General features: G+C 39.0%; 1 protein-coding gene across 1 annotated transcript in view; it reads left to right on the forward strand.

Annotated features, from left to right (window-relative positions):
- Nucleotides 1-13611, forward strand: part of UGGT2 (UDP-glucose glycoprotein glucosyltransferase 2) — a 115054-nt gene that overhangs the window by 20834 nt on the left and 80609 nt on the right. The window contains exons 5-8 of the mRNA XM_038759255.1: nucleotides 1018-1192; nucleotides 8381-8477; nucleotides 11273-11345; nucleotides 13011-13111. Coding sequence (XP_038615183.1) covers nucleotides 1018-1192; nucleotides 8381-8477; nucleotides 11273-11345; nucleotides 13011-13111 — 446 coding nt within the window. The remainder of the gene's footprint in view (nucleotides 1-1017; nucleotides 1193-8380; nucleotides 8478-11272; nucleotides 11346-13010; nucleotides 13112-13611) is intronic.

A 13611-nucleotide genomic window follows, 5' to 3' on the forward strand; every position in this document is an offset into this window, starting at 1 on the left:
CTGTTGAACCTAGATTGTAAACTCCCTGAGGTCAGAGAACATGTTTACTAATTCTGTTTTACTCGCCACAATGTCCCATTAATCCTATTGATTGATTGAATGAACCTGGGTACCCAATTCTGTCTCTCTCCCTCCCTCCCCCTTTTCTCTCCTTCTCCCCACATTTACCCCAACAATAGTAGTTGATCAGGATTATTGAATTTAATGGCAGCAGCTGTTTTCCTCTCAAGAAAAACCAACATATGAGCAGATTTGCTTTCGGTCTTATGGAAATAGGATTAATTTTTCCATTAAAAAGAAATCAGAAAGGGAAAGTGCATTTGAAATGATCCTGTGAACCTACAGCACTGCCTTTAAAAATAGGAAGTTCAGCTAATTATAGCACCGGCTTGAAAATCCAAAGAACCTTTCAATTATTGTTATAATGGAAAAATGTCTACTGGAAGGCAGTGAAAGGGGTAGAGAAAGCACAAATCTCAAAGCTCAAATAATGTCCCAAAGAAGCATTATTTTACAAATCATGAAGAGAAGTAAAATTAGAAGCAAGAAAGATTTAGTGCTTTAGCTTTAGCTGAGAATTTATTTCCTGGATGTATGCAATAAAATTTATATTGAAATTCAGGGTTGTAGAGTCCACCTATTCAATATTTGTAGTGTTTTTCATTCTACATAGTTCCGCCATTGTTGCTCCCTTTTATATCTAAGAGTTTCTCTGCCATTTTGCCCACATTGTGAATTCTTTATCCTGTAACTGAAGTAAATATCTCTTGAATGTCACTAAAATCGTGGGAGGAACTAAAAGTCTTAGTTTTTAAGATTCTATCAAAGGTGATTGGGCACTAGTCATGTCAAATTATTAGTGTAGTCATCCCTTTAGAGTACGCTTGGGTTTGCATCTTTATTTTGCACATATAATTATGTAAATATCATGGTAACAAGGAAGGAAAAATGATTACTCTTCTTGTCATTCTTTTGCTTGTCAGCTTTTTGACTGTTTGTATTTTGTTTTAATTCTAGACCCAGGCCATATCTTTTCAAAGGAGATCATAAATACCCTAAAATCAATGAGAATGTTCCGGTGGCTATTCTTTATGCAGAAATGGGTACAAAAGACTTCGTTAAATTTCATGAAATCCTCTCTGAAAAAGCTCAAAACCAGGAGATTATGTATGTTTTCCGGCATTATGTTCAGGTATAGTTGTTTTATTTTTTTTCCAAAGGTGAGAAAGTCGAACAAAACTATTTTATTTTTCGGCAGTGGTCTTTGTCATTACCCATCATTTAATTTAGCATAGTCATCATGTAGTTCTAGAGCATATCATCATCAGTGGTATTCATTGAGTTCATACTATCTGTAAAACACTGTATTAAGTGCTTGGGGTTGTACATACAGAGTTAGTAGGCATGTTCTTTGCCCACATCAAGCTTAGAGGGGGAGGGGGAGACATTAATATAAATGATTTTTAATACATAATTTAAGCAGTCATATAATTGTGTAGCATCAATATATATGTGATCAGTGAATATTTAATCATTGTCATGCTGAGCACTGAACAAAAGTCACTGATCAGATGGCCCTGAAGTGGGGTAGAACAATGTGACTTCGGAGGTTCTGTCCTAGCTGGGAAAGAATACACAGATGGGAAGTAGATGGGAATCTGTCCTTCAGTGGAGGGCTCACAGTATCAAAAATGGCCTAAGGCAGGATCCAGTAAGCAACAGGAGTGAATTCTTTTGCCCCTGCTTTAAAAGAGTGAAAAGAAGTGTTCCTTTCAGGGGTGACCCTAGTGATGGCCATCATCACTGAAGAAGAATTGTTCTCTTTCAGTGGTGGCAAAGCTGATAGTACTACCCTGTCTGAATTGGTTCAAAGTACAGATAAACATCTATCATGGTTAGAAATTGGTCATCCATTACTACTGGAAACAATTCATTCATTCGATGGTATTTGTTGAGCACTTACTGTATGCAGAGTACTGTATGTCCATGAGGATTGGTTTTGGATCTGGCAGCTGTGCATGCCATGGGCTTGGCTGGGGCAGCACTGGTGCCTAATAACAGTGGCAGTCATTTGGTCATTCATTCATTCATTCATTCAATCGTATTTATTGAGCGCTTACTGTGTGCAGAGCACTGTACTAAGCACTTGGGAAGTACAAGTTGGCAACATATAGAGACGGTCCCTGCCCAACAGCGGGCTCACAGTCTAGAAGGCGGAGACAGACAACAAAACAAAACATATTAACAAAATAAAATAAATAGAATAGTAAATATGTACAAAGTAAAATAAATAGAGTAATAAATATGTACAAACATATATACAGCTGCTGTGGGGAGGGGAAGGAGGTAAGGCGGGGGGGATGGGAAGGGGGAGGAGGGGGAGAGGAAGGAGGGGGCTCAGTCTGGGAAGGCCTCCTGGAGGAGGTGAGCTCTCAGTAGGGCTTTGAAGGGAGGAAGAGAGCTGTAAGCCTGTAAGCCCAGCAGAATGGCAGGAGACAGACAGCAATAGGCAGCAGAGGTTGGCAGTGGAGGAAGAAGTAAGTTTTTCCCTGTCACTATCTGCCATGAGACTTTAGGGTGGCATTGGTGGACCACCAATTGTGGATCACCTCCACGATTGTAAGCTATTTGTAAGCTATTCGTGGGCGGGGAACATATCTACCAACTCTATTATATTGCACTCTTCCCCCAAGCACTTAGGATAGTTGTCTACACCCAGTATGTACTCAATAAATACAGCTCGATTGATTGAATACTAATAGGATCAGTCTTCCCAGTTTGGAACCAGTTGGATTTTGTCATTCAAACTGTCACTCAAGCTTGGTTTACTTAGGTAAACCATTTCAGTAATCATTGATCCAAGAGCCATGTTTACATGATATTTGACCTTTAAAGAAACCATTTGTTTGTTCAGAATAAAAGTGATAGCTTACAGATTGAATAAAATGTGAGATAGATGTGTGTATTAATTATTTTTCATAGTACTTATCGTCAGTTTTTCCGAGGAAACTGAAACTGAGGAAATTGGAAATCAGAGAGGAGCAGGGCTTCCAGAGCATGGCGCTGAGAAGGAGGGAAAGGAGTTCCAAAAGACCAAGAACCAAAGAAGGACAGAGACAGAGTGAGGAATCACAGACGAAGAACGGTCAGAGGGAGAGAGAGACTGAGAAAGAAAAAGTCCAAAGGGAGACAGAGAAAGGTGGTGCGAGGAAAGACTGGGGCAAGATGAGGAGGGGAAGAAAGAAGTTAGATGACTTCTCCTCCCACTCTTCCGCTTCCTTACTGCTAGGCTGCTGCCATCACTGCAGCTTCTGAGTCCAGCCTAATCAAAAGCAGCACCTTAATGAAAGAGAGAGAGAGAGAGAGAGAGAGAGAGAGAGAGAGAGAGAGTGTGTGTGTGTGTGTGTGAGACATTCTACAATCAATAGTGATGTTCATCCCAATTTATATGAGATATCTGATCCCTTGAAGCAGTATGCTTTATGTTTAAGTGGTTGTTCTTAGGTTTTATGTAGCCAGTTTTTTGCCGTTAAATCATATATGATCCTTAATCAGATCACACAGAGAATCTTTAGCTGTTAAGTAAGACTCTGTCTTCAGGGGCTTTCAATTGTATAGCCAGAATATTCATGCTGTAAATTTTCAGAGCATAAAAATGGACACATGTCTACTGATGCTTATTTTTAAATAGATGCTTTTTAAAGGAAGAGAAGTATAAATGCAAAAAAAAATTATCTCATGAGTTAATTTAGTATATGAGCATCTTGGATTGCAAATCCAAACTAATTAACCTAGAATCCAGATATTAACATGCATTTTCAAATAGAAAAGACAAATAGAAATAAAATAAACATGTGTCTTTGACAAGTAAGTGGAATACTTTCCTGAAACTGGTAAAGAAAATTAATTGCCTGAAATTCCATTTCTTCTGTGGAATCACAGCGGCATGAGTGACATATATTTCTTTAATTTGCTCTCCAATGCCTTTTGTTGTGAATTTTTAAAAGTAATCTAAAAGCTGAAACATAACAAGTAGTCAACTTCTGTCAGTACCCAACATTGCCAGATCACTGTAATTACAAATAAGTCAGTTCACTTGAGGAATTGGAAAATCAGGCCTAGTATTCCTAGTTGAAGTATTTTACTTCATTTTTTTTTCCTGAATTTGGGGGCATGTTTTGTAGAATGAGAAATAAGCCCATATACATGTACCTTTCTTGCTCAGAGAGATGGCCAGTGATGTGCTAATTGGGCTCAGGAGGAGATGTGATTTCAGGAGGGTTTTCAAAATGAGGAGAACTGCGTTTGTTAAATTTGAAGGGGAGCAGGGGGATGATGTGAACAAGAGGTTGGTGGCAGGAGAGATGAGAACGGAGCTTCAGAGGAGTGAAGAGTGTGAGCTGGAGTATAGTGGGAGAAGAGAGCATAAATTGGAGGAAGGGAGCTGATTTAGTGCCTTAAAAACAATGATCGCGAGTTTCTACTTGATGCAAAGATAGATTTCAGGAGGCATGTGCTGAATAACATTTTAGAAAAATGGTCTGGGAGTAGAAATATAGAGGGACTAGAGGCAAGGAGATATGTGAAAGGCTGTTACAGTAGTCAAGCTGGAAAATGACAAGTGGTGCCTGTATGGAAATGTTGTAGAACAGGATTTGGTGATTGACTTAATTTTGTGTGGGCTGAAAGAGATGAAGATGTCAAGGATAATGACATATTTGCAGGTTTCAGAGACTGGTCATATGGTGGTATTGTGCAGTGTAATGGGAAAATTGAATGGAAACGAGGGTTTGGGAGGGAAAATGATAAATTCAGTGTGGCACCTATATAGCTTCAGGTGCCTGTAGGCATCCTTGTAGAGTTGACCTGGAGGTGGGAGGAAATCCAAGTTTGTGAGGAGATGAGAGGTAGATTTGACCCCGCTCTCTCATTCACCCCACACATCCAACCCGTCACCAAAACCTGCTGATCTCACCTTCACAACATCTCCAAGATCTGCCCTTTCCTCTCCATCCAAACCGCTATCATGTTGGTACAATCTCTCATCATATCCCAACTGGATTATTACATCAGCATCCTCTATGATCTCCCATCCTCCTGTCTCTCCCCACTTCAATCTATACTTCACTCTGCTGCCCAGATTATCATTCTACAGAAACACTCCAGACATGTCATTACCCTCCTCAAAAATCTCCAATGGTTGCCTATCAACTTCCATATCAAGCAAAAACCTCTCATTATTTGCTTCAAAGCTCTCCATCACCTTGCCCCCTCCTACCTCACCTCCCTTCTCTCCTTCTATAGCCCAGCCAGCACACTCCACTTCTCTGCCACTGCAAACCTCCTCACTGTGCTTCGTTCTTGCCTGTCCCGCTGCTGATCCCTGGCCCACGTCCTACCTCTAGCCTGGAATGCCCTGCCTCCTCAAATCTGCCAAACTAGTTCTCTTCCCCCCTTCAAAACCCTACTGAAAGCTCACCTCCTCAGGAGGCCTTCCCAGACTGAGCCCCCCTTTTCCTCTGCTCCTCCTCCCCTCCCCTCCCCATTGCCCCTACTCCCTCCCTCTGCTCTACCCCCTTCCCTGCCCCACAGCACTTGTGTATATTTGTACATGTTTATTATTCAACTGATTTTATTAATGATGTGTATAAATCTATAGTTCTATTTTTCTATTTTGATGCTATTGGTGCCTGTCTACTTGTTTTGTTTTGTTGTCTGTCTCCCCCTTCTGCACTGTGAGCCTGTTGTTGGGTAGGGATTATCTCTATCTGTTGCCAAATTGTACTTTCCAAGCACTTAGTACAGTGCTCTGCACACATTAAGCACTCAATAAATACAATTGAATGAATTAATTTGGGAATCTTCTGCATAATAATAATAATAATAATAATAATAATGGCATTTATTAAGTGCTTACTACGTGCAAAGCACTGTTCTGAGCGCTGGGGAAGTTACACAGTGATCAGGTTGTCCCACAGGGGCTCACAGTCTTAATCCGCATTTTACAGGTGAGGGAACTGAGGCCCAGAGAAGTTGTGACTTGCCCAAAGTCACACAGCTGACAATTGGCAGAGCTGGGATTTGAATCCATGAACTCTGACTCCAAAGCCCAGGCTCTTTCCACTGAGCCATGCTGCTTCTCATAGAAGTGATACTTAAATACCTGGGAGCAGATGAGCTGTCCAAGGGAGTTAGTGTTCATTGAAAAGAGAAGGGGACAGAGAACAAATAGTCTCAGCAGATTTGTTGTAGAGGAAGAGCCCGTGAAAGAGACTGAGAAGGATTGATCAGAGAGGTGAGAGGACTATGAGAAAAACCAAGTTAAAGAAACCAAAAACCAGGAGAAGGGAGTGCTCCACAGTGTCAAACACACCTCAGTAGTTGAGGAAGGTTAGGACAGAGTAGAATTTGTTAGAGGAGGTCATTGGTAACATTTGAGAGTACAGTCTTAGTGGAATGAATAAGGCACAAACCAGATTGCAGAGGGTAAAGAAGGGTCACCCATTGGAGGAATATGGACAGAAATGGGAGGAGGGAGATGGGGAAAAGCTTAAAGGTGCAGTGGAATCCAGAGCAGGTATTTTTAAGTTGGGGGGATGAGGGTCTGTTTGAGGGCAGAGGGAAAGGAGCCATCAGTCATTGAGATGGAAGTCAGGGAGAGGAGAATGGGAGTCAAGTATTTTAACAAGATGAGAAAGAATAGTTTTGGAAGTGTAGGAACAGGGTAAAGGTTTTGAAAGCAGACAGGCAATCTCTTGAGAAGCTTGGAGAGTAGATGTGGGCAGAGGAGAGCATTAGGAAGGTGAGGCTTTAGGAAATTCACACCTGATAGATTTGGTTTTGTCATTAAAGTAGTTGGCAAGGTCACTAGAGTCAAGAGAGAAGGGAAATGGGGGCACTGTGGCCTTCAGGAAGGAGTTAAATCTAGACTAAGCTCGTTATGGGCAGGGAATGTGTTTGCTAATTCTGTTGTACTCTCCCAAGTGCTTATTTCAGTGCACTGCATATAGTAAGAGCACTAGTAGTAAATACTATTGGTAGATTAAATCAGTTAATCTGTGTGCAGAGCACTTTACTAAGAGCTTGGGAGCATACAAGACAACAGAGTTGGTAGACATATTCCATGCCCACAAAGAGCTGAAGTTTACGGGGAAGACAGACATTAAAATAAATTATGGATATGCCAATAAGTTTAAAGATCTGGAATATTTGGCAGGGCAGTTGGTCATGGGAGTTGAGTGAGGAGATGTAATGTTGCCAAGCAGAAGAGAGGACAATAAGGATGTATTTGAAGTGGCTGAATTTGGCCTGGTGCCTGCATTTTTTGGAGGAGGTGGTATTTGCATGGCTCAGTGGAAAGAGCATGGGCTTTGGAGTCAGAAGTCATAGGTTCAAATCCCATCTCCGCCAATTGTCAGTTGTGTGACTTTGGGCAAGTCACTTAACTTCTCTGTGCCTGTTACCTCATCTGTATAGTGGGGATTAAGACTGAGCCCCCTGTGGGATAACCTGATCACCTCATAACCTCTCCAGCGCTTAGAGCAGTGCTTTGCACATAGTAAGTGCTTAATAAATGCCATTATTATTATTATTATTATTATTTCAAAAGGACTATGAAGGTGGGAAGATTTGGAAGGGGAAGGGAGCACCAGACACATGAGCAAGGAATCAGATGTAGAAAAGTTGGGAGCAAGGTAGAACAAGGTGAAGTACATTGAGGAGTGTGAACTTGATTGTAGTGGGTGAAGAAAAAGCCGAATGAGAAGAGAACTGGCAGAGAACCTTGGTACTGTTAGGAACCATGGGTAACCATTGGAGCGGCTGCCAGATTGCATTTTTGAACCACAATCCATGCAATGGTGTAGCATAGACAGACAAGGAGATAGATTGGAGGCAAGAAGACGAGTGAGGAAGCTGACAGAAAACTTATTTGAATTATTGCAAATTACTTTTCATGAGGATTTAATCATCACTGATTCATCATATTTTCAGCTAATTTGTTTTCAGTGCTATGTGGGTCATTATTGGATGTAGAGAACAAGCTTTACACTTTTTCTAACCTTTGTTTTCAACCATTTGTCAATGATCATGATGAGGAAATACCCCTCTGATCATTTCAGTTGGCCATGATGTAGAGTTTAATTAAAGCAATTATTTTTTGCATTTGTTTTGTTGTAGACTCTAAGGATAGTACATTTATGAAGATTTATTTGTCAAAAACAATCCTTATAAATTCTATTTTTAATAATTCTATCCTTCACAAGCAATGTTTTCAGATCAATAAAAACTGATGTTCTATTTTGTTAAGCAATTTTTATATCTAAAAGATATTTTTTAACATAATAGCATTTTTACTTCTCCAAACAATCTCTTTGAATAGAAACCAAAATCCAAGAAAATGTATTTATCTGGGTATGGTGTGGAACTTGCAATTAAAAGCACGGAGTACAAAGTAATGGATGATTCACAAGTTAAAGGTAGGTTTTCTATGTTGTATAAATAGAAAATTTGGAGACTATATTATGATTTATATTTTATACTGACGAGTTTTCGAATGGCTATCTCATTGTACATATAGTTTTCAAATATATGCTTCAAAAGATAAATCAAATGTAGTCCCAGACATAGAGAGAAATAATCAATTGCAACCATAAACTTTTGGGTGAACTCAGTTTAAAGTGACACAAAATATCATGCCTATTCCTTGTGTTCCAGCAGGCACTCCATTAGGAGGCAAGAACTGAATCTCTATAATTTGTGTCTATGTGGAACAAGAGGAAATTGAGATTATATCAGTATTATTTACCAAGTACCAACTTTGTGCAGGGCACTGTAATAAGCACATGGGAGAGTACAGTAGAATTAGTAGAACTGCTCCCTGCCTACTAGGAGATTGTTGTTGGGACTTGAATTAGGGAGAATGGAGCTGAGATAGGAGATATGTAGGGGGCAAAGATTAGGCTGCTGAAATTGAGGAAGAGGAATAGGGCTGGAGAGGAGAATTAGGGGAATATTTAATAGGGAAGAGGTAGAATTGTGTCACTAGAGAAGCAGCATGTCCTAGTGGAAAGAGCACAAGCCTGAAGTCAAAGAACCTGGATTCTCACCTGGACTCTGCCATTTGTCTATTGTGTGACCTTGGGCAAGTCATTTAACCTCTCCGTGCCAGTTTCATCATTTAAATACGTTTTAGCATTTAAATACCCATTCTCCGTCCAATTTAGACTGTAAGCCCCATGAAGGGCAGGGACTGTTTCTAACTTAATTATCTTGTATATACTCCAGCTTTCAGTTCAGTGACACATAGTGAATACCATTATTATTATTATATCGTTCATAATGTAATAAAACAAAGACTTCATTTTTAGGAGATGGATTACTTGCTGATTAAAAATAATTTTCCCTAGGGAATGAAAAAATTGATTTTAACTCTTCGACATTAGCCTTCTCTATCACACTTGCTCTTTTAACTGTCTACACACAATACTTTATTAGAAGTAGGGTGGTTGTCTCTGTCATCCCTCGTGACTCCCGATGATCAGCCAACACTCCGCTTCCCCCCTCCAGCTTTTTCTGTGCACATGCACACCATTTCTTCCAGTGCCACTCAGGTTCTATCCAGATAGATATGTGCTGTGAGAAAAATTTTCCCTAATTCCCTTGCAGTGCTTTATACGAGAGGCGAGCTGGGCATGAGTGCAGTGTAGCCTAATAGGAAAATCATGGTTCTGGGAGTCTAGGGACCTGGGTTCTACTCCGGCTCTTCCATTTTCCTGCTATGTGACCATGATCATGTCACTTAACTTCTCTGTGCCTCAGTTCCCCCCATCCTTGAAATGGGAATTAATTACCGAATCTCCCTCCCAACTTTGACTGGGAGCCCCTTATGGAGCAGGGACTAGTTTGGCATAATTGACTTGTATCTACCCCAGCACATACTGCAGTGTTTGGCACTTAGCAACTGCTAAGCAAGTTATTATCAGCATTATATATATGTAAATGCATTTGGCATGTTCCAGCCTGGAAACAGGGCTGTATATGCACCTGTCTCTTTATTGTCTTTATTGTAGTATCTATAGCCTGCCAACCCTGTATCCCATTGTTTTCTCTTTGGGCACTCAATTTCATGTCCTAATGACCAAGAATTCAAATTTCCTCAATTTTTAGCGTTCTGACATTAATGTAGAAGACTTTACATATTTTGACTATTTTTTGGCAGGATCTCCAACCATTGTCTTAATTAGGTGGGTAATAAAAGTTGGGTTCATTTGCCTTTAAAATACCCTCACACACTCATGTGGACAAGCTATCTCCATCTCACAACTCATGTTTCCCTACACTTGCCAGCCTTCTCTCACTTTTTAGATTGAAATTTGCTTTAGTACTTTTTGAATTTTCAGTGTCAGCACCTCGGGACCATTCTGGTGTAGGGGTTGCCTGTTCCAAACATCCGCATTCCATCTGCTTTCTAAAATGTTCTATGTTCCTTCTCCCTACCCTGTCATTAATGCATTAAGTTCTGCCTGCTTCTTGGGTCTGCCTTGGAGTCAGCAGCATTTTAGAGAATCTATTATATGAAGGCATAGGACATTAATTTCCTGCCTAGCCACAACCATTTGTGCCCATTTATACCATGACCACAGATGTCCCTAGACATCTAACAACTTAGAAGTGACTGCTAGGATCTGTCATCTTTGACCTGACAGGCAAATCACTCCATAGCCCTCTGTTGATGTCCTACACTTTGGAGTAGCACACATGGTACGACGTACAAAATAGCTGGCCCTGAACAATCTAAATTAAGTGGAAGATTAGAGTTTATGTCTAGTTGACTTGCTTCATGTAAGCCACCCGAATAAATCAGTCAGTCAATCAGTGGTATTGATCGAGTGCTTATTGTGTGCAGAGAACTGTAACAAACTATTGGGAGAGTACACTATAATCGAGTTGGTAGACACATTCCCTTCCCACAACGAGCCTAGAGAAAAGGGGGAGACAGACATTAATATAAATAAATAAATTGCAGTTATATACCCAAGTGCGATGGGGCTGAGGGAGGAGCGAGTAAAGAGTGCAAATTCAACTGCAAGTTGAACTCCAAAGTGGATTGTCTAGGCTGCCTATATGGAGAAAGTCAACCAAATTATCTCTTAATCCTTCTTTCCATAATTCCATTAACTTTCAGCCATAGAAAAAGCAAATAAAATTGCCTTTAAATTGTACTTTCACTGTGGCCATCAAATTTTGATTTGTTCTGTCTGTCAAAATGCAGCTACAAATGAAACCGAGCTAGAAGAGGACAATGAAGAAAATGAAATTCAGGGATTTCTCTTTGGGAAATTGAAGTAAGTTCAATTTTATTTCTTTAAAATTTGTATTTGAAGGTTTTTATTTTTTTAAATAGAATGTAAAACAAGACATTTAAAGTCTGAAAGCTGTTCAAGGTCAAAACAGGTTTTGTTAGACTGGGCTTGATTTCTAAACTGTAATAAACAAGAACTGTGTTGGAATTAGAATTTATAGTGTGTAGAACTAGGAATTGCAATTAATACTCATTTGCTTAAATTGTTCTCAGTTCTCTTGAAAGGCAGATAAATTACAGGTTGAATAATTAGCAGCAGTTATACAAAGTCCAGAAGGTTTTTAATCATGAAGAAGACTTAAATGAATATAATTAACTCTGATTATAGGCATCACTGCAAAAAACAGAGTAATTTTAACTTTTATATAGGATGACTGGAGGTTTAATTCAAAAGCAATAGGAATATCATATAGCTAATATTACTTTTGTGTAGAAAAGGCAATTATTTGGAATATTTAGTTTTTAACATTAGAGTTTCACTAATGGATATTTTGATATTCAATTATACTTGATGTATTTAAAAATTAATGCAAGAAAAATAAACTAGTAAGGGATTACCTGCCTCCTTAGTGAAATTCTATCAAAAAGTATGTTTGACAAACTCTTTTTTCAGTCTTCCAAAGCAATGGATTGAAGAAAAGTGATTGTTTAGGATAAACTCCCCTTTATAATATCTTTTAAAATTGAAATGTTATTACAGTTTTGAGATTTGGTGGCTTTTCCTAAGTGATTGTCATTCTCTTTTACTTAAGTAGATTTTTACTGTTAGTTCCTGATGTCTCAGTTTCTAAAAACGTACAAAAATTCCACTTTCAGTCAACCATTATCTCCGGTTCAGACAAGTAACTGTGGGTCTTAGTTAACAGTGTCATTAACCTCGTGCAATCACATTAGCCATAATTATAAAGGGGAACTTGCAAATGATTAAGGTGAAAAATCAAATATGACCTGTTGTTATTTGCAGATGTACAGATCACCATAAGAAAGGATATACCAAAATAAAGTTTACAGGGGTAATTGAACTGTCATCATAGTTAATTCTTGCCCTTAAATGTATGTTTGCAGAGGAATAGAAGAACAAAAGGGATATCACCATTTACCCTCTTGAGAACAGGCATAAGAGCTTTCATGAAATATCAGAGAATAATTTTCTAAGAGATTGGTGAAAGTTATCCAAAGGAAGGTTAACATAATTTTAAACGATGCCTTTTAAAACCAAAATTGGTACAAATAATATATATGAAATAATATGACTCATTCATTACTATACTATTAATATATGTGTATATAAGAAATTATCAAAATGAAGGACAGCATTTTTTTCAGTTCTATTTATTGGACTGTTGATTAGTTGTGCTAGTTGATAACTCTAATTGCTAAGTAAATTATTTTAAAATAAGTCCATCCATCAAATTTTTTATTCATAGAAGAGTTCCATTTCGAAAAGATAGTGGGAGGAAAATTGGAACTTAATTGCAAATGCCTATTAAAATATTTGCATTCATCATAAGAATATATTATAAAATCCTTTGGTTGGCACTAGTTCCGAGTTTTATCCTAGGTATTATCCCAAGAGGTGATCTTGGTTTTAGAAAGAAGCTCTAACTGATATAAGTAACAAGTGATATTTATTGATATTTTGATTTAGTAAAATTCATCCCGACCTTAAAGATAATTTGAAGGAGTTGAGAAAACACCTTATTGAAAGTACTAAAGAAATGGTGCCTTTGAAAGTTTGGGAACTTCAAGGTATAGTATTTGTATTTCTACTGTAATTTTGAAAAAGCATTTGTTTAACTACACACTTCTCTTATACTAAATATACCTTCATAAAATAATGATGTGTATTTTCACTGGGTGTACCCCTAGTTCTGAGAAATTGTTGTTTAAATTGCTATATATGAAATTGAGAGATTTGTCATAACCTCATACCCTCATGTCAAGGCTTGGGGGGCGGAACAGAGTGGGTAGTGGGGAAGGTGTGAGTTAACCCCCATTGCAGAGGTAGAGAGGTAGGAAGAAAGGGAGAGGAGCATGGGGATTTTGGTGGATCTACTAGGAGGTTTGAGCTCTGAAGTTGGGGTTAGTGGAGGTATGCTGATGAGTGCATTGGGAAGGTGACTTCAGCAGCAGGATTGGGAAAACTGGGGAGTCCGAGGTAGAGAGGAAACAAAATTGGGGTGCACGGGGTCAGAAAAGTCCCTGAGGCTAAGGGAGGGGGAAGGATATGGAGAGACCCATCTACAATA

Source organism: Tachyglossus aculeatus, chromosome 17 (assembly GCF_015852505.1).
Source record: "Tachyglossus aculeatus isolate mTacAcu1 chromosome 17, mTacAcu1.pri, whole genome shotgun sequence".
Lineage (NCBI taxonomy): Eukaryota > Metazoa > Chordata > Mammalia > Monotremata > Tachyglossidae > Tachyglossus > Tachyglossus aculeatus.